The sequence below is a fragment of the Colletotrichum lupini genome, chromosome 9 (assembly GCF_023278565.1).
Source record: "Colletotrichum lupini chromosome 9, complete sequence".
Classification (NCBI taxonomy): Eukaryota; Fungi; Ascomycota; class Sordariomycetes; order Glomerellales; family Glomerellaceae; genus Colletotrichum; species Colletotrichum lupini.
This window is the reverse complement of record NC_064682.1, coordinates 2,833,668-2,856,340: the sequence shown is the minus strand read 5'-3', so window position 1 is coordinate 2,856,340 and position 22,673 is coordinate 2,833,668. Positions and strand designations below refer to the sequence as shown.

Sequence of the window (22,673 nt, the reverse complement as noted above, 5' to 3'; positions counted from 1 at the left end):
CCTTTCTATGGAAATAATGCCCGATTATAGTTAATTTTAGGCTGTTGCCTAGTTAACTTAGCTGTAGTACAGCTCGGGCAATTTAGGTCTTTTTCCTTTAATTTGTCTAAAGGAATTCCCTTAGTTATTTTCGCAGTTTTTAATAAATAAGGGTAAGAAGGATGACCTAATTTTTCGTGCCATTCCTGGGTGATTGAATAGGCCTGATTATCTGAATTTTCAGATAAATAATCAGTATTTTTCTCTATATTACTATTATTAATAGTAATATTATGAAGAGAATTTTGAATGGATTCTAAAATATTTTTTAGATCCAAATACTGATTTTTAGGGTCCAAATCGTTTTGTTGGTACCCTGTAGTAGGCCTTCGATTTTTCCAAGCAATATTAAGGAAAAATCCATGCCTTTTGAAATCCAAATAAGCAAATACATTGCCCTCAGAATCCACTAAATAATTCTTTTCAATATATCCACCATTTTTGTAGTGTAATATACCTGAAAAGATATTAAGTGGGAATTCTGGAATATATAAGGTATTTTTTAACCTTATAGGTATAATTTTACCCCGTAAATAGATAGGTAAAATTAAGTCCCCAATACCCTGTGGGTAAACTGGGCCAGCTCCGGTTCGAATAGGGGGTAAATTGTCCCTATTATCGAAATTTTCGAATAAATCCATACTATTAGTAATATGGACTGTTGAACCCGTATCATACAACCACCTTTCAGTTGTATTTGTGCCCATATTAGCCGAATTATTGGTATTTTCTCCCGAAAGGCCCAAATTATCATTTGGAGTCGAGTTGGGTAATATATGAGGGAGAAAAGGTTGATAATTTTCATCAAGTGGGTCTATAGTATAGTGGTCGGAACCACTAACCATATAATTCCTTGATTGTAAGGGCTGAGGGTTCAAATCTCCATGTGGGCGTTGGTTTTTCGTAAAAAAGTTGGGCTGGTTTAGTTGGTTTCGGGGCTGGTTTCGGGGTTGGTTTGGTTTGGGTTGATATAAGGGCTTATTTGAGGGCTTATTTGGGTAATTTAAGGGCTTATTTGGGTTGGTATTTGGGTTGGTATTTTGCTTATAATAAGTCTTAGACTTATTATACTTATTTCGAGAGTATTTATTACTCTTAATAGTATTATTAGACTTAGGAGTATCGATTTCTCTCCTATTTTCGTCTAATATATCCGTAATAAGAGCCTCTAAAGTAGGGGGCTCTTTAAGTCTTAATTAGACCTTTGACGATCAGCCCAAATCGGAAAGATATTAGTTAGGGCTGATATAAAGACCGTTTTTTGGTCTATATCCTCAATAATAGCTCCTACGCTTTTTAATTTGGAAATATAGCTTTTAAATGAGCTAATAAACTCATTTAAGCTATTAAAATGCTCCAATCTAATAGCGTGGAATTCGAGGTATAATTGTTGACGTAGAACTGGTCCTGTACCCTCATAGGATGCTTTAAGGGTATTAAGAGCCTCTTTTGGATCAATTTGATCAAAAATAAGTGAAAGAGGCTCAGGTTGAATATTTTGCCTTATTAATAATAAGGATTGGGTTTTTTGCTCTTCAGTAATATTTTCATATTCGTTTTCAACTTCGAAATAGGTATTTAATTTCAAAAGTCGAAGATAAATATGAAGAGTAGAAAGCCAAGTAGTCCAATTTTGACTACCTTTTAGGCGTTGATTTTCAGGCATAAGGCAGCCTGTAATTGCCTTAATAATATCCGCCATTATATATATTTTAGAATATATATAATATAAATATATACTAGTATTGTTCCTAGTATAAATAAGCTTACTTTAAGCTTAGAATTCAAGCTTGTTTTTAAGCTTGAAAATAGACTTATTTAAGTCTAAAAATATATATAAGAAAAAGTCTATTTTGACTTCTTTTCTTATAAATAGATATTTAATAAAAGTAAGTATATAGTATAAAAAGGCTTACACTTCGTCTGCCTTTTTATATATATAAATCCTTTATTAAATATAAAGGTCGATTTCGAATTTTCGAATTCGAAAAAGTGATTTTGGGCGGAGTAAGTATCTCGATATATGATATGCATATACCGGATAAAGGCATATACCTAAATGATAATAGGTATAATATAGGCAAATAAAAATAGAAGAGCTCGGATAAGTGAATAATATTCACTTAAGTAAATAAAACCTCAGTTATATAATAACTGGGCTCATAACCTCTAGCACGTATAGCTTTAACGAGGTAATGCGGGATATTCTTATAAAGAATATAAAAAGTGAATATTCATATAGAAGCAAGAATATATGAATATAGGGGATATAAGCGTATATAAAAGAGGTTTTTGTAATAAAGAGAGTAATATAGTTGAATTACTATATGAGAAGTTGCTTGCTTAACGAAAGGTCTAGGTAGGCAAATACACGCCTATATATAGGCATAAAAACCTCCTACTAGAATATTCCATTGCTTATTAATTATGATATAATTAATAAGCGTATACGTAAGTGAATGCGTAATCGTAGTACGTAATTCCGCCTCGAGTAAATTCCTGATTATTCAGTTACCTTCTAGTACTTTCCATTGCTCACGTAAGCTTATATAAGCAGTATTGCTTACATAATCAATACCTATAATAATCTACAGAAATCGTAGATTAATATGGTATATAGTTTGCTTACGTAATATTGATAATAAGGCGAATAATAAGGTAAACAAAGTTACCTTCGTAACATAATTTCTTTTTCCTTATCGTCTATTAGTATTATTACGACGATTTTATTAAGGATAATTTCTTATACCTCTATTGCGGGTTATATAGTTTCCCCTAGCTCTTCTTCTTTTTATAGGTTAAAAATTACCTCGTTAGGATTTATATAGTACGGTCTAACTACTATAATTAATACTTTAAGTAACTAGTTACGATCTCTTATAACTATATAAGAGCGCTCGTTAACGAAAATTAACTTATATAGCCTAGCCTATTATTAAGTAATTTCGTACTATACTTATATATCCGAATTTAGTAATATATTTAAATTACCTCCTATATCGGGCCTATTATACGTAATAATTACCTTGTTAACTTGCTTTTTTACGCTTACCTCGCGTAGTACTTATATTATTTTTTTAATTACTTAGGCTCGTTAGTTTACGCTTAGTAATAATAATAAAGCTAAAGTCGTTTTTAAATATACTCTAAATACTAATAGCGTTAGTATAAGTCCGTTAGGCCCTATAGTATCGTTATAGTATTTAAGTACTATCTAGAGGCATTTGTTATTAGTAAAATCCGGATTTTCCTTTTTAATAATTCTAAACGCCCTTTTTAATTACTAATGTACCCTTTTTACTTTTTTAATACTATAATACGCTTTAACGGGTACGACTTTTAGCTATATATTATAAGCCGTTATATTATCCCTAAACTTTACTAATTTAAAGCTAGTACTAGTATTAGTTCTAATACTATGTGGCGGTCCCTAGTAAATATCGATCTAGCTTTTTCGTAGGGCTACTTATACTATTTTTACTTATAAATCCTAGAGGAATTACCCTACTTAGAAAGATATAGCTACGTCGATTATATATAGTACTAGCCGACTATTTAAATAAAAAATATTAATAACGATTTCTTAGTTGAAGTTAAGCTTATTATGTAATTTAAACTTAAATTTACGTAGGCTTTGCGTATTTATTTAGTATTAATAATATACTTTTATTAACTACTCTAGCGCCCTTATTTTAATATTATTATTACCTAATTACTTTAAAAGGTGTTACGAAGGTAACTTTGTTTACCTTATTATTCGCCTTATTATCAGTATTACGTAAGCAAACTATATACCATATTAATCTACGATTTCTGTAGATTATTATAGGTATTGATTATGTAAGCAATACTGCTTATATAAGCTTACGTGAGCAATGGAAAGTACTGGAAGGTAACTGAATAATCTGGAATTTACTCGAGGCGGAATTACGTACTACGATTACGCATTCACTTACGTATACGCTTATTAATTATATCATAATTAATAAGCAATGGAATATTCTAGTAGGAGGTTTTTATGCCTATATGTAGGCGTGTATTTGCCTACCTAGACCTTTCGTTAAGCAAGCAACTTCTCATATAGTAATTCAACTATATTACTCTCTTTACTACAAAAACCTCTTTTATATACGCTTATATCCCCTATATTCATATATTCTTGCTTCTATATGAATATTCACTTTTTATATTCTTTATAAGAATATCCCGCATTACCTCGTTAAAGCTATACGTGCTAGAAAAGGTTATATAACCTCGTAACTAACGAGTATCCGAATCTCCGGTATAGTCTTTTAAGCTCACTTTCCGTTAGGTAATTAATCGACTTTATATCGTTATTAAGCTTTATAAATATATACCCCTATTATTATTTAACTATCTCGAAGTACTTACTACTAGAGATTCTATTCTTCGTATTATTAAATATAATACCTAATCGATTTATATCTTTTAGATATAAGAGAAATAGGGTATTAATAAGTAAAATATAAAAAGTTATCGTTCCGAAATACGTCTCTACTTTTATTATACCTAGGGCGACGATTTCCTTACTTAGGCCGAAACTAATCCTCGTAATACTTATTATTAATACATTAAGTATTACTAGCGCGATCTTTTATAATATTTAAAATTACCCTTTTTTTTAGTTAACTATTATAATACCTTAATATTTAAAATAATCTTATAGAAATTATTTAGGCCGTACTTTTTACTTATATAAAATACTTATACGAGCTTAGTATTTAAGGGATTTAAGTAATATAAAAAGGACCCCTTTAGCTACTCCTAGATTTACTTAGTACTATATTCTTTCTCTTTAAATATTAAGAGAGATAGCGTCTTCTTTTTAATTATTAAGAGAATAGGCTTTAGCCCTATTAAATTTGCCCTTTTAACTACCTCCGTATCCGTTATTTAAAGGACCTTCCCTTATTATTTATAAATAAAAGCCTACTTATTAGGAGCTTCTGTTACTTTTTATTCGTTTAGCCTCGTATATCCTCTAGAAGCTAATGGGGTAAAAAAAGAGTAATTAATATTATTAATTTCGTTATAATCTAACTCGTTAGTATAGGGGGTAAGATCTTTTTTATTTTCTAAATCTCTTATAGGGGGTATATACTTTAAGCCGCTATTTTAATTGCTATTACTAAGTTCTATACCCCCGGATTTGCCCTTATATATAATAAGGAATTAATTAAATTAATAAGGGCTAGTTTTACTATTTACTACCCTCGACTTTTTATATTATTCGTACGATTTAGTACGCTCTTTTTTAAAGTAGTTACTTAATTAATATCTATCCTTTTTATAAATATAATATTACCTCTTCTATTACCCTACTTATAAATTAAATCTCTACCTATTTAACGAATCTAGGCCTCCTTATTAGCAATTACCGTATCTAGCCTCTTTTCTTTTCTTATTATACATTTAATTAACCTAATATTATTAATAAGGGCCGTCGTATACCTAGAGGTAGGTTTAGTATAGCATTTTTATTTTAATATTAAAGCTAGATTTTAGCCTCGAGTAGAGCGTCTCGTAGTTTTCGGGTACTTAGTATAGGGTTATTTTTATTTTTAATATACGCTAGACTATAATATAGAGATATCTAACTTTCTGCTCGTTTATCCCCTTATTTAGCTAGGTTTTCGCTAGCTTATTAATTCGATTAATAAGCTCTTTAAAGATCTTTATTTATAATTTACCTTTTATTATCCTAGCTATAAATATAAAAAAAATCGCTCGTAGCTTAGATAGGAGTTCTAAGTTCTTATTATAGGTCTCGAAGCGGTTTTAGATTACGTTAATTATATTAAAAAAGTTATTTTAATTAAGATTACGTACTGCTTTATAATAATAATTAAAGGCTTTATTTATAAATACGATATTAATTACTAAATAGTATTAGTATTCCCTAATTCCGACTTTTTCGTAATAATTATAAAATATTATTAGGGTTTTTTATAAAACCTTATACTTCCCCCTAGAGTATAATTTCTCTCTTAAAAAGATCTTTTTAAGGTTTATAAATTACCTCGTATTTACTACTAAATTTTCGGTATTTATATACGATCCCTACGTTACTACGTATTATTAATAACTTTAAGTCGTTTACCTCTTTTTTTATTAACTAATTAGTACCGAATTTTATATTAGTAATAATAACGAGTTATAGATCGAAATAAGTAGAATTATCGATTATCGTATTTCTAATACTATATTTTACCCCGGTATATCCTTTTATAACGATAAATTTCTGTTAGTAATTATAGGGAGGAAATCTAGGTCGTTTACCCTTTTTTTAAATTTATTAAAGCGATTATACGCTCTATTAACCTATACTTAGTTCTATAGTACGAATTCCTCCTCTATAATTATTATTATTAGTATTTTATATAGCTCTTATAATTATAATTACGCTAGTAATACCCCTCGCCTATAAAGGAATTTATTAACTACTTTTATAATCCCTAGGCTTATGCTTATAAACTATTCGTTTAGCTAGTAACTAAAGTCGTTTATAATCTTATAAAATAGGGGTTACCCCTATAGCCCCTTTTTTTTATAGACTTTAGTTAAATAGATTAATACTACGTTAATTTACTTACTATTAAGCTAATCTATAATTCTATATATTTACGTTCTTTAATGGTCCGGGTTAATATTTACTTATTTATAAAGGATTAGGATTCTATTTAAGATCGGGTTTTGTCCTCTTTTTTTTTACCCTAACTTACTAAGGGTCGTACTCTAGCTTATACTTATATTAGTAATTATTAGCGTATTTAATTTTAATAAGGATATATTTAATCCGTGCGCTAATTATAATAAATTCGTACTTTCGCTACTTAATAAATTTATTAAGGTCTAAGAGATTCTTATTTCTTCTTACTATCTCGCTACTACTCTCGTTTTTATTATTTTTAATAATTACTACTACTTTTTTAAATCGCTAGCTATCGTACTTATTAAAATCCTCTTTTTTATTTAATATAAAAGGGTAAGTTTTAGTAGTTCCTTTTTATAATAGTAGCGGTAGACGTTTATATTACTATAAGAAGATATAGTAATTAGTTTTAGGATCTTTAGTAATTTCCGCTATTTTATATATTTCTAACTTCTTAAGCCTCGTGCTCTTTATAATCTCTAAATAGCTTCTTTTTTTAACCTACCTCTTTTTAAATAATATTTTATAAAAATAGTTAAAAATAGACGCTAAGTAGCTCGTAAAAGAGCTATATAAATTATTAAGAACTATATAGGCCGTTGAGTATAGTTAACGAAGTTAAGCCCTCCTTTTTATAAAATTATAAATTTTAAAAACTTACTAAAAATACCTACTTATTATATATACGTAGTAGGGTTAGATACCTTAAAGATTTTATTTTTTATAGCCTCTTAATACTCTATTTTATATCTTTTAAGTAGTCTTTTTCGTAATTTAATTATAGTTAAGTAATTATCGCTTATTAGCGATCCCTTTTATTACTTAGTTAATTTTTTAAAATTAATAATCTCGTACCGGGAGTTAATATAAAAAGAAGCCCTTTAATAGCCCTCTAAAAAATTCTTTTCTTTTCCCCTTAGATCCTCGTCTTTTTAGCCTTTTCTTAAGCTAATAATAACTCTAATAAGAAGTCGTAGGACTACTTTAGGGTAACTACCTTTTTCTTAAGTTAATCTCTAAGATCTATAATACTCTTAACTTAATATTATTAGGACCTCTAAATCCCCTCCTCTTTTATTAAACCGTTCTTTATACTATATTCCTAAGTAATACCTAGGGGGTAGTTAAGGGAGCTATAAAGAGGTTATTTAAATTACGGGCTTAAGGTTATACTTATAAAATTTTCGTAATAATAGACTTTTCTATATATTATAAATCTCTTAACTTAATAACTCTTATAAGGTTACTTTTGTTACTAAGTAAGAATATTTATATTTAGAAATCCCCTTTTTCGATCGCGCAGTACTTTTTTATATTATATTATTAAGCTCGTTCGTTATATTAATCAATTAAGTAAGTAGTCGTCGCGTAGGTATTTTTTTTTATTAATTTAACTAGTTAATTTCTAATTACGGGCCGGTTATAAAAAAGTCGTTTTAATAAAAAAGCTACTTAGGGTAATAATAAAAGGCTAATTACTTAAGTAGTTCCGTTAATTAACGTAGTTTAACATAATAAACGTCGACTTCTTATAAGTAATAAAAGGCTATAATTATTTAATTCCGTATAGTATTTAAGAATCGCCTCCTTTTTTATCTATTTTTATAAAGTTAATTAATATAAATCTCTTATCCTATGCAGTATTAAGAAGTTATCTCTTTTACGTAATAAGATATTTTATTAATTTATAATAATAGAATTTAATTACTAATTAGTATTAGTATCCCTATTATAGGGTAGTTAGTTCGAACCGTAGTTAATAAAGAGATTAATTAAATTATATAAATATCTACGTAGTAAGTATAAAAAGGAGGTTCTAACCGTAGGTTAGGCTAGCTATGATAATCGTAAATAAGGCCCCTAATTAGCCCCTGCGCAGTCGGCTGTATGCCGCGGTCGAATTAGACTTCTAATCCGACATACCCCTTGATGGCAGTGGCCATAAGCACGTTAAAGTTGATGTGTAGAAGCTGAAATTCCCCTTTCCCCTCTTATTCTTGCCATGATTCCGTTTCCCTCGCAACCAGAGACGCACAGCATCATAACGGCCGTTGTATTCGCAGTTTCTTCATCCCTTTTCTGAATAGAACGCCGACTTGGCTGCATTTTCGTACCCTCTTTCCACTCATCTTTCAGCGAGGTGCTTCAATATACTTGCAGGAACGATGGCATCGCCGACTCTTGCTGACCAGGCTGGTCAAGCAAAGCGCCAGCCGGCTGATTCGCCTGGATACCTGACGGAGAGGCAATTCCTTGACCCGACTTCTCGTCAATCACCGAAGGAACAGGGAGCTCAGAATGCTACGAGCTCTAATGAGAAGCTGACTGTCAGAGCTTTGATTCAGCAATTAGCTCAAATGGCGTCACTAAATCCTAACCTTCGAAAGCTGATGCAACGAGTCGCAGATGGAAAGGCTCAACCCCAAGAGCTCGCTCGTTTTCAACGGATTGTTGACAATACACAGGGGAATTTCGTGTTTCGAAAGCGGAATGGTCAGCAGGGCCATTCGCCCACCAAAGACATGCAGCAGCCAGTCCCAGGCATGCTACCTAGATGTAGTGGGCCAAATTACGACGCTGCATCTTTTGCCTCAAGGGTCACAGTGACAAGTAAACATTCCATCAACGATCACTTATGGTCCCAAGACAACGAGAAGAGGACCATAAGTAGTGATAATGCGTTAAAATTGGAAGAAATAGAAGGGAGTTACTCGCAGTCCCTGCCGACTCCTGCGAAGCAAGAAGCCCCTTTCACTGATTCCGGATATGCGTCAGGGATCGACGTTAGCAATCTCCCGGGAATGGAATTGGGAGGTGCTAATACACCTGGCTATGACGGAAATGACCTTGATGCTAGAACCGTATACTCAGGAGCGAGCAGTGTGGCAATGGATCAAGCGCAGCGGTATATCTCCGAGTTGTCCAGCACTATCCATAGTAAACTCAGCGGGAGTATCGACTTGGATCACTGGATGTCACTGTCCGAACGCCTCTTGGGCCTTATCAAAGATTTTTCTATCAAACTTGGCCTTGAATCCTCGGACCAGGTGAACCGGGACAGAATGCACTTCGTACACAAACGTAGCCGGTGCGTTCCCTTCATATAAAATCCTTTGAACACATCCGCATGAAGACTGAATGAAGACAGGGAGATTGCAACGCAACTTGACTCAATGGTCCTCTGTGTCGACGCTTCGGCAGAGAATACGGACAAGAGAGACGACATGCCCTTAAGCGAGAAGATAGCCCTGTGGAACAGCAAGGCGACGGAAGTAGGGACCTCTCTCAGCGACAACGAGCTTTTCGTGGGGGTTACGGACGAAGAAGATACCATAGACACGGCGGAACTATCGAAGTACAACAAGACCGTCATAGAGAGCAAGTCATTCAAGTGGCTTATCGATAGCCTGCGAAGAGAATTGGCCCTCAGGCGAGATTTCGATGAGTCGGAAGGTTTCAACCATCGTGAAATTCTACGGCGTAAGATCTTAGAGAACCTTCCAACCGGCAAGATTAGTAAACGCCGACCACCAAACACTCACTCCGTAACATTTCGAGTGCCGGGATGGGTACTCCTTGGCGCAGCCGGTCTCAACCTGTTCAGATCTGAAAGCCCCCTGCACGAGGCCATTGTCATAACCATTTGCTCCGGAGATGCACAGGCAGCATCCGTAGAGGATTACATGAAGCAAACATGGCCTTCAACCTGGAGAACGATCTTCAACTTGGTGCATTGGGCGTCTGTCGGTGATAGTGGCAGAATTTACAAAGGTAAGCTCTTGTTCTGGGCTAGTAATGAGGGTATTCTCACTGCTGTACAGAGATTTTGCATGACAGGACCCGGGTATCAGCATCTTCTGAAGACGGTACTCTCATAATGAACCTCCACGGTACTGCACACACCATTGCAGAGTGCGGTGAGCAGCTTGCATGGCTGCAGACTTCATTTGCAAACGCCCCTCCTCACCAATCAATGGACAATGTCCTACAACGGATTCCCGTGATCATGAGTATAGCTACGCTTCATGTGTTAGTAGGTATACACTTCCAGGGAGAGTGGTCGTTTCATGTATTCTGATCTCAATAGGGGCGTGTATGTTTTGATATCGGGGTCGGTAAACCTCCTTTCGACGAGTTTTCACTCTTGGAACAGTCTCAATGGATAGAGTTACTAAGAAACGACAACGTTGTTCTTATTCCCGGGTATCCTATCTTGCGCCGACCGAAGGCTTTCAACGGTATTGAAGTCTCTCCTCACCATCTCCTAGATTTTCTAGGAAAAGACTCCAGATCCGCTTCCAAAGTCAGTTTGGATGGGACACGAAAGAAGCTTTCTCTTGTGAAGCAAGTGCAGAATGTGTATCTCTGGCATGAAACCCCGAGTGCTCGGAAATTATCTTGCGTTTGCTCGAAACCTAGCAATCAGGCACACAAAGGTGCATATAGCAGGAGAAATATTGATCTAGAGAATATCCTGAGCGGCCGTCATATCATTGAGCAATGCCGAGAATCCCGTCTGGATGCAGGTAAGCGACATCATAGAATGTCTTCTCTGTAACATATTGTCTACGACCGTTGAGTTTTGACAATCCGCAGATGACTCCGTGTCAACAGTAAGAAGAGAATTTACATGTAGGTTCAAAGACGATGGAGGCCTGCACCCCAGCTCCTCTAGCTCATTGGCAATGGACTCACATGGAGCTGAGTCCCCGAAGAGCACAGCGTCGTCGGGGAAGCTCACAGGGGAAATTGGAGACATAGACATTGTCACCAGACTTTCGTGGGACAATGATGCCAATTCCCGGGTTTCGTGCCAATGCTCATACGGGATTCATCCGTGTGAATCGACCGAATCCTTGTTGGAATCTGACTTGCTGTCGATGTCGGAATCATCGGAAAAACTTCAGCCCCTGGGAGGTGACAATCCGATACGGGCAGTCTTGAATACCGTGGTTTTCCGCCTCGTTTCAGGCTTTCAATATGCAGCTGACGGGGAGAACCCACCTTATGGCAGTGGACAAGATCACGGAATGGCAGTTTCATCGTCTTCTCGCAGCATCGTGGCATCTTTAGGGCCTGCAGAAAAAGGTGGAAAGAGGAAACATGTCCAAAACGACGACTCAGACTCAGAAGAGGACGCGACCGATCCAAGACCTTCCAAAAGGTCTAAGAAAACGTCACAGCACATCAAGCTTCTGGCCTGTCCATTTGGAAAGATGAGCCCCAGCAAATATTTCGCCTGTTCACGATTCCAGCTCAAACGAATCCGGGACGTCAAGCAGCACCTGAAGAGAAAGCACACCCCCGACGATTATTGCAACCGCTGCCTGAGAATCTTCGATGACGAAGAAAGCCTCACGCAGCACGTGTCGCAACCAGACGGGTTCGGTTGCCAACTCGCGCCTGAGGGGAGAACGCTAGATGGAATTACCCACAGACGAAGCCGCGATCTCTCTAGAAAGGCAAACGCGGAGTTGTCGGAAGAACAGCAATGGTTCGCAATCTGGGATATCGTTTTCCCCCAGAAGCCACGCCCTGAATCCGCTTACCTAGATTCCGCTTTTGCCATGCAAGTTTGCCTATTTCGGGAGCATTGTGCGCGACACGCGGAGCCGCTCCTTGTCCAGAATCTTCGGGCTGCTGGACTGTTAGATGAAGGCAGGGTGGCCGCCGACCAGGAGCAGCTCTTAAGGAGAGTTATTTCAGAGTCTTTGGATTCCTTCTGCGATACTTTCAGCACGAATGGCTCTTCGGACTCAGGAATAGGTCGAAACCGCAATTTAACACGCAATGAGACACCCGCTGCGTCATTGGTAGACAGCGGTATTGGGATAGGAAGTCACTTCCAACCAAGGACAGTTCCATTCGCAACTGCATCCGTTTCACAGCAAAACATCCGCCCAGTACCTACGGATGTTCCAGCGGATTTTCAAACATTAGGGTCAGAAGAGCGGGCAGTGTTTGGCTCGCAATCTTTTGCCAGTTTACATCAACCGGGAGCCTTGGGCCAGTCCTTTACAGCGGATTTCCCTCTTGATCGCGATTTACCAAGCGTGGAACATAGGCCTGATGGATTTGGAATGTTTGGCTACAACTTATCAACGGTTTTGCCTCCCCTCGAACTTTCCTCGTGGCCCTTCCTACAGACAGAACTTATCCCGCACGAAGAGGGTGCTGAAAACGCCGTATAATTACGATCTCCGTAGCTTGATAATACACAATATACAATAATTCCACTTCACTCAACTTCTGGTCCATAAAGAGCGAGGATATTGAATTGGCTTAACGTTTCATTCAATATTCTCCTGTAAATATATTTACTCGCTTGTGATAACTGTCTAGCACCCCAACCAAATGTGAAAGTTGAGATGGCAAAGACCAAGACTCGGATGTCACGACACTTGCAATTTCCGCTTGGCGGAGGTCGGTAGGATCGTCAGCTAAGGTGGGAGTAGACTTGCTGCGTGTTCATGTCTGGCAAAGTGCCCACTCTCCATATGTGTGCCTGAGGGTTCTCGTAAGGTAGTGGGAGGTCGTGTCTGCATGGCCACGTCATGGAGTTTTCAGCTCGCCTGGGGACCTACATGTAAGCTGAACGACCCTAGACAGATACATCATCGATGCTCTGCCCTCGATCGCTACCATATCTTCTCTCACTTTATCGCTGTTCTCCATGTAGACCAAGCTAGGTTCGAGGAAGATTCTTTGGAACGTCTCAAAATGCGTGTCGTTTCGAGTTCATGGCTCTTTGCCGTGACCGCCTCAGCCTCCCTATCCGACATCGCCTCCCTACGCTGCAGCTCCAGCGCCATCCTTCCCACGCCCACGTACGACCTCAAAGGCGCGCTCTTCACAGTCTGCACCGAAGAAGTGATTAACGCACCCATTGACAAAATCTACCCTGCGCTTCTCGACTTCCGCCGCTACAGTACCTGGAACACCTTTGTAATCGACGTCGGCCTCCCGCCCGATGTGCAGGGACCGGGGGACGTGTACGCCGGCCTATCGATGAACTTTACCACAGCTGGTATCATTCCCGGCGTCAATACCTCCTCGACCGAGGTCATCAGTTTACTTGCACCGGATGTGCGCGGCAGTGACGACGGCGCTACACGAGCCGTCAACGTGTGGCGAAACGACGATGGACTTGGTGGCACGTTTCTGCCGGCGGAGCATCCGAACCTGTTGACGGATTTGGGAAACGGGTCCGTGAGGATGGTGTCATATGAGACTTATTACCTACCCGGGGCGACGACGCTGTTGCCGCTGAAGGGTACTCTACAAGAAAGGTTTGAGACGCAGGGGAAAGACTCGAAGAGGTTCGTGGAGGGGAGCCTTCGTTAGAGTCATCAAATCGTCAATCTGTATTGGTCATTATCTTCGTCGACTATCCCTCAAAGGGCTCCTCTTGGGAACCTCTGGCGTCTCAACTGCTTCTTCCCGGGGTATCTCTTCCATAAATCTCCCTATGCGTGTTCTCCCGCCGACTCCATCACCCCCAGCCGTCCCTGAGCTGCTCCTGTCCACGGCCCAAGTATCGCCACTGAATCCAGACGTCGGGCTCGAACGGTCAACACTTCCCGTCTCCTTGTCTCCTCCGTCTGTCTTATTCTGCGTAACATACTCCGATCTCAGGCTCAACCTCATAGTCTTGAGAATCACCCCACCCTTCTTCTCAAACTCCTCCTCCTCCCGCCACGACTCATCCCCACTACACGTCATATCCTGCGAATAAATCGACGAAGCCTGCGTCTTATACCCCGCCGCCCCCGCCCCCCTCCTCTCCGCCGTCTCAAACAGAATCGGCTTCCCGTCCTCCGCAACATGCCAACTCCGCCCCGGCCTCCGCGGCGCCGTACCCGTAATCAAAAGATTTCCCAGGCTCAATTTCGCGGGGCCCAGCTGCGCCATGGTAAGCGTCGGCAACGGCGGCGCCGGCATGCGTAACTTATTCAAGTGGCTCGCGATACTCGCGTTCCGGCTCCGCGCTGCTAACCCGGCGGGCGTGCTGGGTTCCGTCCAGGGGTAGCCGTGATACGTCAGGCTAGTAAGATCAAAGCTCTGCGTCTCAGCACCACCGGCTTCAAGTGAGCGCCGCTTTGCGCTGCTCATCATCACGGAAGGGAAGAGGCGAGCCAACAAGGGGCGGAGGGTCGGTGCGCTGGCGCAGATGACGGCAAGGTCGCATTCCAATACCGTCATGACGAAGAAGCCGAGAGTGTTGCGGACGCCGGCGTCGTCGGTGGGCCGGTAGTGCAGGTGCAGACTGAGCTGCAGACGGACCATACTTGCTACAATCACCAGAACGCTGAGACTCATGACGACTGCGAGGGCAATCTTTTGGCGACGGGGGAGGTCGAGACGCGCGACGGAGGGGACGACCATGGCGACGAGCCAGGCGTCTGTGGCGGAGTGCAGACTCGCGCTGGCGATGAGGAGGTCTGGGAAGCGGAAGCATACTGGCACCGGGCGGCTGAAGAATTGGCCTTGGACGGGGTTGCATTGAAGAAAGGACATGAGAAGCAAGGGCAGGGTGTAGAGGAGGACAAAGGCGACGGCGGCGCGGGCGAGAAGGCGTTCGCGGGGCCGGGAGGAGGATGCGAAGACGCGGAGATACAAGGCTAGGATGGAGAGTTTTGTGAGGCAGAGGGCGAGTTGGTAGTAGATCAGGCCTAGGTAGGTCCGCATGATGTACGGGTTTGCGTCGGTGTCGGCTGTGGCAGCTGAAGATAGCGAAGGGGCGCCGAGGAGGGAGGGCGTGGTGGCGGTGATGCTGTAGACTACGCAGAGGGCCGTGGAGAAGAGCCATGCGATAAGGATGAGTGTGTCGTCGAGGAACCATTTGCGAGTTACCCAGAGACGGGAGGCTATTCGGGAGGCGATGAAGATGGTGCAAAGGGCGTGGGGGAGGAGGAGGCCCGTCATGAAGAGGGGGACGTTTGCATCTTGCTGTGATGCCGTGTGAGATGACTGTCATTCGATAAGATGAATGGGATTATGACTTACGATTTCCTTGAGAACCGTCGGTGATAATGTTGAAGACGACGACGGTGTATGAGGGTGTGTGAGGTTGGCATTGATACTGGAGTTCGACATCGTGAACAAGACGACTGCGACAATCGCGGACGAGTCGGATATTGGTGATTCTGAAGCCTACGATCTTCCACGCCTGGTGTTTACCAAGGAATTACATGCTTCCAGTACATGAGAGTGAAGTCTAGGCTTAGAACGACAACATGAGGAAGGGAAGAAGGCCAAGGCCGGTATCATGTCTCATAGCAACTGAGAGCAGGGCTGACGTCTTTCATAGCAGACATGAGAGAGGCCTCAACTACTAGGATAGGAAGCTCCATGCTCGTCATGCGGGACCACGTCCAAACCCCATCCCGGGGTTGACTTCACGCGGCGAACATCCTAGCCCGGCAAAGGACCCTGGAGTAGCATCTCCCGAGTCCCAGCCCACACATCGTCCCCGGGTGTGGGGGGGTTTCCGCATCGAAGGGAAGAACAATCAACTCAATTCGTCAGCGCGGGCGCATTGGCTCCTGGTGTGTGGATGTGTCTATCTGTCTGCCTTTGAGCGTGCGCATGTGTGTGTGGGTTTTGTGGGCTTGTCCATGTCTGCCCGAAAAGGCAAAAGGGAAGGTGAGTGAGTGAGTGAGTGTTAAGTGTGCCAGATGCAAGTCACAGGCTAAACGGCTGGGATCGCGATTGGATGGACATCTGTTTCTTTTGGGTTCTCGGCGGGAGAGGCCGATGGAGGGGGATGGGGATGGATATTCACATTCCAACTACTCAGCTTTCTTGAACGGTTCGTGAGTGATGTGTCCTGTCACTTTTTCAGCTTCACCTCAGTTGTCATCTCATCTTGGTGAAACGGGGATAAACATTTTGATGGCTGAGAGTGAAACAACTCCGGCTGTCATCTCACGATAACCTCGAAAGAGAGACGAGACACAGATAGGGAAAAGAAGAGACGTCTCCAACTCGAGTGAGTTCCCGCACCAGTCGCTGTCGAATTCGTCGATGCGGGGTCAGAGATGCCACACAGACTTTTGCATTCTCTTATCCGCAGGCATCTGGATATGCACCTCCATTCTCGCTCGACCCCTCCACACCGCAAATCCCGCGACCACATGTGCCACCCCGCAGGCGATGGTGGCATGGCAGCACGGAGTGCCGTCCGGGACTTTCCCGATCCGGAAGGACCTGGCTTGATTGCCGTGCCGATTGGTGGGACCGTTTTGTTTCTCAATGTTCTATTCTGATGGCATGCTTCGTCTCAAGGTTCGTTGCGATAGTTCAACACGCAATCGCCCACTGTTTCCGTCTGTTGTCGTAGAGCGCAGAATATGTGGATGAGCGGATAATTGCGCGGTGGACAAAGAAACCAAGACGATTCATGGCGATGGTGATGTTGACGGGCAACGGCGATTGCATTTTCTGCCCACCACTGTCAGGTCATGCATCTCTCGCCCATCCACACTCTTCTCTAGGTAGTCCCGACACGGCTACTTTCTGCATCCTCGGAGCTTCTTCTTTGCGTCCTCTGCCCTTCAAGTTCACTCGGCTAACGACACCTCATCGGAGAGATGTGTCAAGAGGGACCGAGAGAATCAACCGTCCTATTTGATGACAATTTCTGATGGGGTGATGAGGTAGCATAGAAGACACCTAGGCTTCCGGCCCGTCACCCCCGCCATAGCGATCTATTGTGTGTCTGCGTCGATTGCTCCTGCGACAGCGCACAAAAGGTTCACGGGTGCCAGAAGCTTGATGGCGGAGACTGTGCTTCCCGGCGTCTAGAATCCGGTCTCTAAAAGAGGCCTTGTCAGGATCATCCCGAGGAGCTGAAAGGGCCAATCTAGAAGCTTGTCTTCGCGCTTGGCGGGGTGGGAGATCTGTGTCGGGTGGTTTATTAGATGTGTCCTGGCCGAGTTCTTCTCTTCATGGGTGAGGTGGGATCAAATGCGCCGTACTACCGGTACCAGCTGCAACCATTTGCCGGGGAGTCTGTGCAACGTGCAACAGCAGAGACACCTCACTGCACTCGAGACTGCCGTGATCATCCCACGCGGCATCGAAGCTGGAATCTCACAAAGAAGATGAGACTCCGCATGCCCTACCACCATGACCATCATGAAAACGTGCTACCGCTTTTCAAATCCTTCTCTCTAAGTCTCTTTTTCACATTTGACCGACTTGGATGGTGTATGTTTTGGGCTAATCTCGCACTCTAAGTTCCATACCCATGTAAACCTCAATTTGGTGATGAATTTAGTTCACGCAATCTTGATGGCAATGCATTCTGAAAATCATAGGCCTCAGAATTTGAGAGCTCATGAATCATGTTAATTTGACTAATATCTAAAGATGAAACTTTTCATTCCTCCTGGGAAATCAAAGTATCATGATGGTGATGGTGATGATGATGATGATGATGATAATAAATGTTCAGCGCCGGTCCGACCCTCATCAGTCACAAGACGCCTACGTCGACTGCCGAAGAGTATCACGGTCAATCGAAGCATCGCAATGTCGAGTGATCCCTCGTGGAGCAGCAACTCAAGACCAAGGAACTCTCTACCACCACCTCTTCACCCCTCAATCTCCTTCACCTTCTCCACAACCCTCAAATACCCAGGCTCCCTCTTCAAACGCTCAACATACTCAAACAGCACAGGATGCGCCGCCTTCACCGACCCACCAGGCCAACTACCCATCGAGTCCCACGCATTCTCCGCGTCCGCCGTGATGAGCGCAAAGCTGATGAGAATATCCGCGGCTGTGAGCTCCGGTCCGCAAAGAAACCCGCCGCCGCCGGCTGATACCCCGGGCGCGGTCTTGAGATAGTTCTCGAGCATGGCGAGGTGCTTTTGCGCGTTGGGGAAGATGACGAGGGAAAAGATTTTGGAGGCGACGAGGGAGGTTAGGGGGCGGATTAGGAAGGGAACGTTGGATGATTTGAGTACTATAGGTCAATCTAGGTCAGGATCTCATATGATAGAGGTTGACAGGAAGTGAATATGTCTCCAAGGGGAGGGAGAGGTGCTTACCATTGATGAGAAGAAACTGCACAATCACAGGAAAGAAACTCCCCTCGACATAATGCAACAAATACCAAAACCGCGCATACGCCTCCGTTTCGCCCCCGACTTTCCCCTCCCGCCCGGCCTTCCACCGCGGCGGCACGAGGCCGGGCTTCCGGTGGCCAAAGTGCTCGACGAGGTACTGCGTGATATACCCGCTCTCGGCGAGCCGGATCGGTGCGGGGCTGGGGTCCTCGTCGGTTGATACGGGCGTGATTTCGAGCACGGGGGCCTTGCCGAGCGGGTGAACGGCTTCGAGCTCGGGAGGCGCGAGGCGGTTGGGGGCGCGGCGGAAGAGTTGGACTGTGTAGGGGATTTTGAGCTCTTCGAGGAGCCAAAGGGTGTTTTGGGAGCGGGAGTCGTTGAGCCTTTGGACTAGTGAGTCTTCGTGGGAGGGAAGGATTTGAGCGTGTCATGAGGGGAGGGGGGGCTACCAGTAGAGCTTCACTTTTGGTAGTTCTTCAGTTGCCATTTTGAAGGGTTGGTGTGATGTTGCAAAGAATCGCGCGGTTGTGAGTTTGCGGGTAGGCGTGGCGGGGTAAGCGAATCTATGGCGAGCTTGAGTAGTGGCGATGAGCTTGAGCGTGAATTTTGATGATGAAATACTGCTGTTAGTTGATATTGAGCGATGGAAGCGTCGGCCGAGGATCTCAATTGCACTCATGATTGATGATCTGTAGTGACTTCGCAAGACTGGGGTTATTTAATACTTTATGTACTCCTCACAGGTTTGACGTCCAGGCAGCCTGTCATCATTGGGTGGGCCAAAGGGTTTCGGCTTCTAGAATGGCATGTTTCGCTACGATTTCTCACGTACTTTTGTTTCCGCATTGTCTCCGTGGTGACGGGCGGCACAGTTCCCACGTGGAGGGTGTAAGACGGAGAGATCGGGCTCCGGGAGGCCGATGGTGAGACTGGCGACGGGGGTTTGAGCACCGTATAAGCCGACTACCAGTAATTTTCCCATGACATTTCGATTATTGAATAAGGCTTGCAGAGCATGATGACGGAGGCGTTTGAAGACATTTATTCGAGATGTCAGATGGGTTAGTTTTGGGGGTGTAAGCCGGAATGCATTCCGTGCAGCTATCCAGATGCGGCATGAAGCTGACCGTAAGCATCCGGATACTCCCGCAGTTGATCCCCTGAGACGAACTGTCGACTCGAATCGGGCGAGAAATGTGACGCGTGGTGCTGCAGGTATGAAAAAAGGAAAAACGAATGACTCCATGGAGGCTCGAAAGCAACAGCCACAGCAACTCATTGGCTCTGACTTCAGGATTAGGGGTATAACCATCTTAAGCCTTTGGGAAGGAGTTCCTTTTTGCGGCTGTAGCTGTTGGGGATTGACGGTCGTTTTGCTCCTCATGGACCTTTCTCACTGTGCCTCCTTGAGCCACCCCGTTGACTTGTCACCCAGGATGATCTTCCAAGTACTCCAAAGTATTCAACTCACTCAGCAAGCCAGCAAGATACGATCCGCACAGATCTATTGCACGCTCCAGATGAAGTCGCCAGCCACAACTTCGATAATTATAGATGCTAAGCCTAACTTAATACCCGTCACAGTATCCAGACCTACAACTTCCTCTTCACAAGCCCCTTCCAGAAATCAAAACTATTCTCATCACTCTGCAGCGCCCACATCCGCCCCGTCTCCCTCCCCATCCCATCCACTTCGACAGCCTTCAACATACCCCAATCCCTCGTGATCCCCACAACCTTCGCTTTCGCGCCCGCCTCAGCCTCGAGCGTGACGTTCTGCCCCGAGTGGAGCCAGTGCTTGTAATACCGCTCCTCGAGGTCGCGCGAGAACCCTTCGCGGCGGAACTGCGCGTAGAGCGCCTCGATGCGGGTGAGGATCCGCGCCAGCAGCGACTCGAGGCGGAAGCCACCCGCCATCTTCAGTGGTGCCGGCGCGATGGCGTTGAGGGAGGTCGTTGGGCGCGAGTTTGTCGTGTTGATGCCGATGCCGAGGACGATCTGGTAGGCGCCTTGGGAGTAGGCGCAGTTGGAGAGGATGCCGCCGATTTTGACGTAGGAGGGGTCTTGGGGAGTTGAGGCTGGGTCGCGGCAGTCTTTGTTGTCGTCAGGATACAATTCTTTGCAGCACTTTCATGCCGTTTGGTTAAGAGTATACTTACAAATATCGTTGGGCCACTTGAGTTTCACAGGAACGTCGCCGCAGGCTGCGTCGTACGATTTGACGGCCTCGACGATGGCGATAGCGGCAATGTACTGAATGAAGACGACTGGATGGGAGGCGGCTAGGTGTGCTGGGTGGTTGATGACAGTAGAGAAGATAAGGCAACCCGCCGGCGAGACCCAGACGTTTGTGCCACGGCCTCGGCCGGCGACTTGAGTTGTTGCAGTGAGAGTAAAGCCGGTTGGGAGGTGGGCGAGCAGTTTGGGGTTCCTGGAAGACAATTACCGTTAGCGGAGAGGGCTTTAATGGTGTCTCGAGGGAGAACGAAGAGGGGGCCATACTTATCCATGAGCGTGTTCGTGCTGGTGACGACTTCGCCATACATGAGCGTATCACCCCACTCCTCCGCCGCAGGCTCAATCGCACGATACTCCTTGAGAGACCCATAAAACAAACGATGGTTGAAACTGGGCGTCTCCTTGGCGTCCGGCCACTCCTCCTCGTGCGGGACAATCACCTTGACCAAGGCATCATAATCCAGCATCCGGCCTACTCCTGCGTCCCCAGAACCAGAAGACGGCAGAGCTTGCTTGAGCTCGTCGACATCCCACCGCGAAGACAGCTTCTCGATGCGGAAGACGTCGTGTTCGCCGCGGATGTACTCCTCTTTTTCATCGGCATCCTGTCCCTGGCCGGTCTCACGGGTAATGGCCTCTTCCCAGGACGCGAGCATCTCGCCTACCTCGACGTGGTTCGCCGAGGTGAGGTGCATGCGCGAGAGGGAGGGCGGCGCGGACGGGTCGGCGCTGAGATCCAGGCCGAGGCGGGAGAGACATGCGCGGAGGAAGGTTACGCGGGCTGCGTCGGCTGCTGCGAGGGAGGAGACGAGGGCTTCGTAAGAGGGGATTTGTGGTTGGGGGTTGAGGTTTGCCGCTGCGAATCTGTAAATTTGTTAGCATACGGGTTTTGAAAGGAGTACAGGGTGAACATACTCTGGATGAGGGCCGGTCAAGATGACATTGCCAGACCCGACTGTGCAGTGTATCACAGCCGCTTTCCCAGCTCCCCCATCAACGGCAATCTCATCAGCATACTGCGCAAGAACCTCCACATTCTCAAACTTTTCAGCATCGACAAAGACGCCTCCGCCGTTGTAGTAACTCAACACTTCATCCCCCTCCCCAAACCCCTCCTTCACACTCAACCTTACCACCCTCGCGCCCCTCTCAGAATGATACTCGAACCCCTTCAACGCACCACCCCTACACGTCCCCGGGAAGAACCCGAGCTCGCGCGACCCGATAACCTCGAGCGTCCGATCGCCGACCTCGAACTCACACCGGCGGCTGCCGTAGTACCCGCCGGCACAGAAGCCGAGGTATGCCCCGCCGCGGCGGACATAGTCGGGGATGCGCCGGTTGCCGGGGCCGTTGAGGACGCGGCAGTAGCCCAGGTCGCCGCCGCCCGGGATGACCAGGAGGGCGCAGGTGGGCTGCCAGGGTTCTTTAAGGAGGGCGGCCTCGGCGACGGGGATGACGGCGTAGGTTGGGGAGAGGAGGCGGCGGAGGGAGTAGATGCAGTGACGGACCGATTCGACGGTCGTGCCGGTGCCTAGGGGTTGTATGTGAGTCAATGTGGGGTATAATAGCTGAGGGAGGGGGACTAGGTACCGGTGTAGACCAGCACATTGAGTTTACGTGAGGCCATGGTGAGAGTCTGTGAGTGA

The 22,673-nt window shown here is 44.2% G+C and overlaps 3 protein-coding genes across 3 annotated transcripts; 1 reads left to right on the top strand and 2 right to left on the bottom strand.

Moving 5' to 3' along the window:
- Positions 1-8,877: 8,877 nt before the first annotated feature.
- CLUP02_16721 (uncharacterized protein) lies at positions 8,878-14,056 on the top strand (the record flags this gene model as incomplete). The annotated part of the gene is made up of 9 exons (XM_049295639.1): positions 8,878-9,800; positions 9,861-10,483; positions 10,534-10,712; positions 10,800-11,238; positions 11,309-12,883; positions 13,055-13,135; positions 13,196-13,211; positions 13,273-13,921; positions 13,985-14,056. 9 exons carry the CDS (start codon positions 8,878-8,880, stop codon positions 14,054-14,056), a joined length of 4,557 nt encoding a protein of 1,518 aa, XP_049152786.1.
- A 30-nt stretch (positions 14,057-14,086) lies between these two features.
- Positions 14,087-15,808, bottom strand: CLUP02_16720 (uncharacterized protein; the record flags this gene model as incomplete). The annotated part of the gene is made up of 2 exons (XM_049295638.1): positions 14,087-15,661; positions 15,719-15,808. 2 exons carry the CDS (start codon positions 15,806-15,808, stop codon positions 14,087-14,089), a joined length of 1,665 nt encoding a protein of 554 aa, XP_049152785.1.
- Positions 15,809-18,309: 2,501 nt separating this feature from the next.
- On the bottom strand, positions 18,310-22,654 carry CLUP02_16719 (biotin-protein ligase; the record flags this gene model as incomplete). Its single annotated transcript, XM_049295637.1, has 8 exons — positions 18,310-18,683; positions 18,769-19,185; positions 19,615-19,715; positions 20,384-20,879; positions 20,946-21,217; positions 21,289-21,888; positions 21,940-22,558; positions 22,618-22,654. The coding sequence occupies 8 exons, from the start codon at positions 22,652-22,654 to the stop codon at positions 18,310-18,312; spliced, it is 2,916 nt and encodes a 971-aa protein (XP_049152784.1).
- Positions 22,655-22,673: the final 19 nt, after the last annotated feature.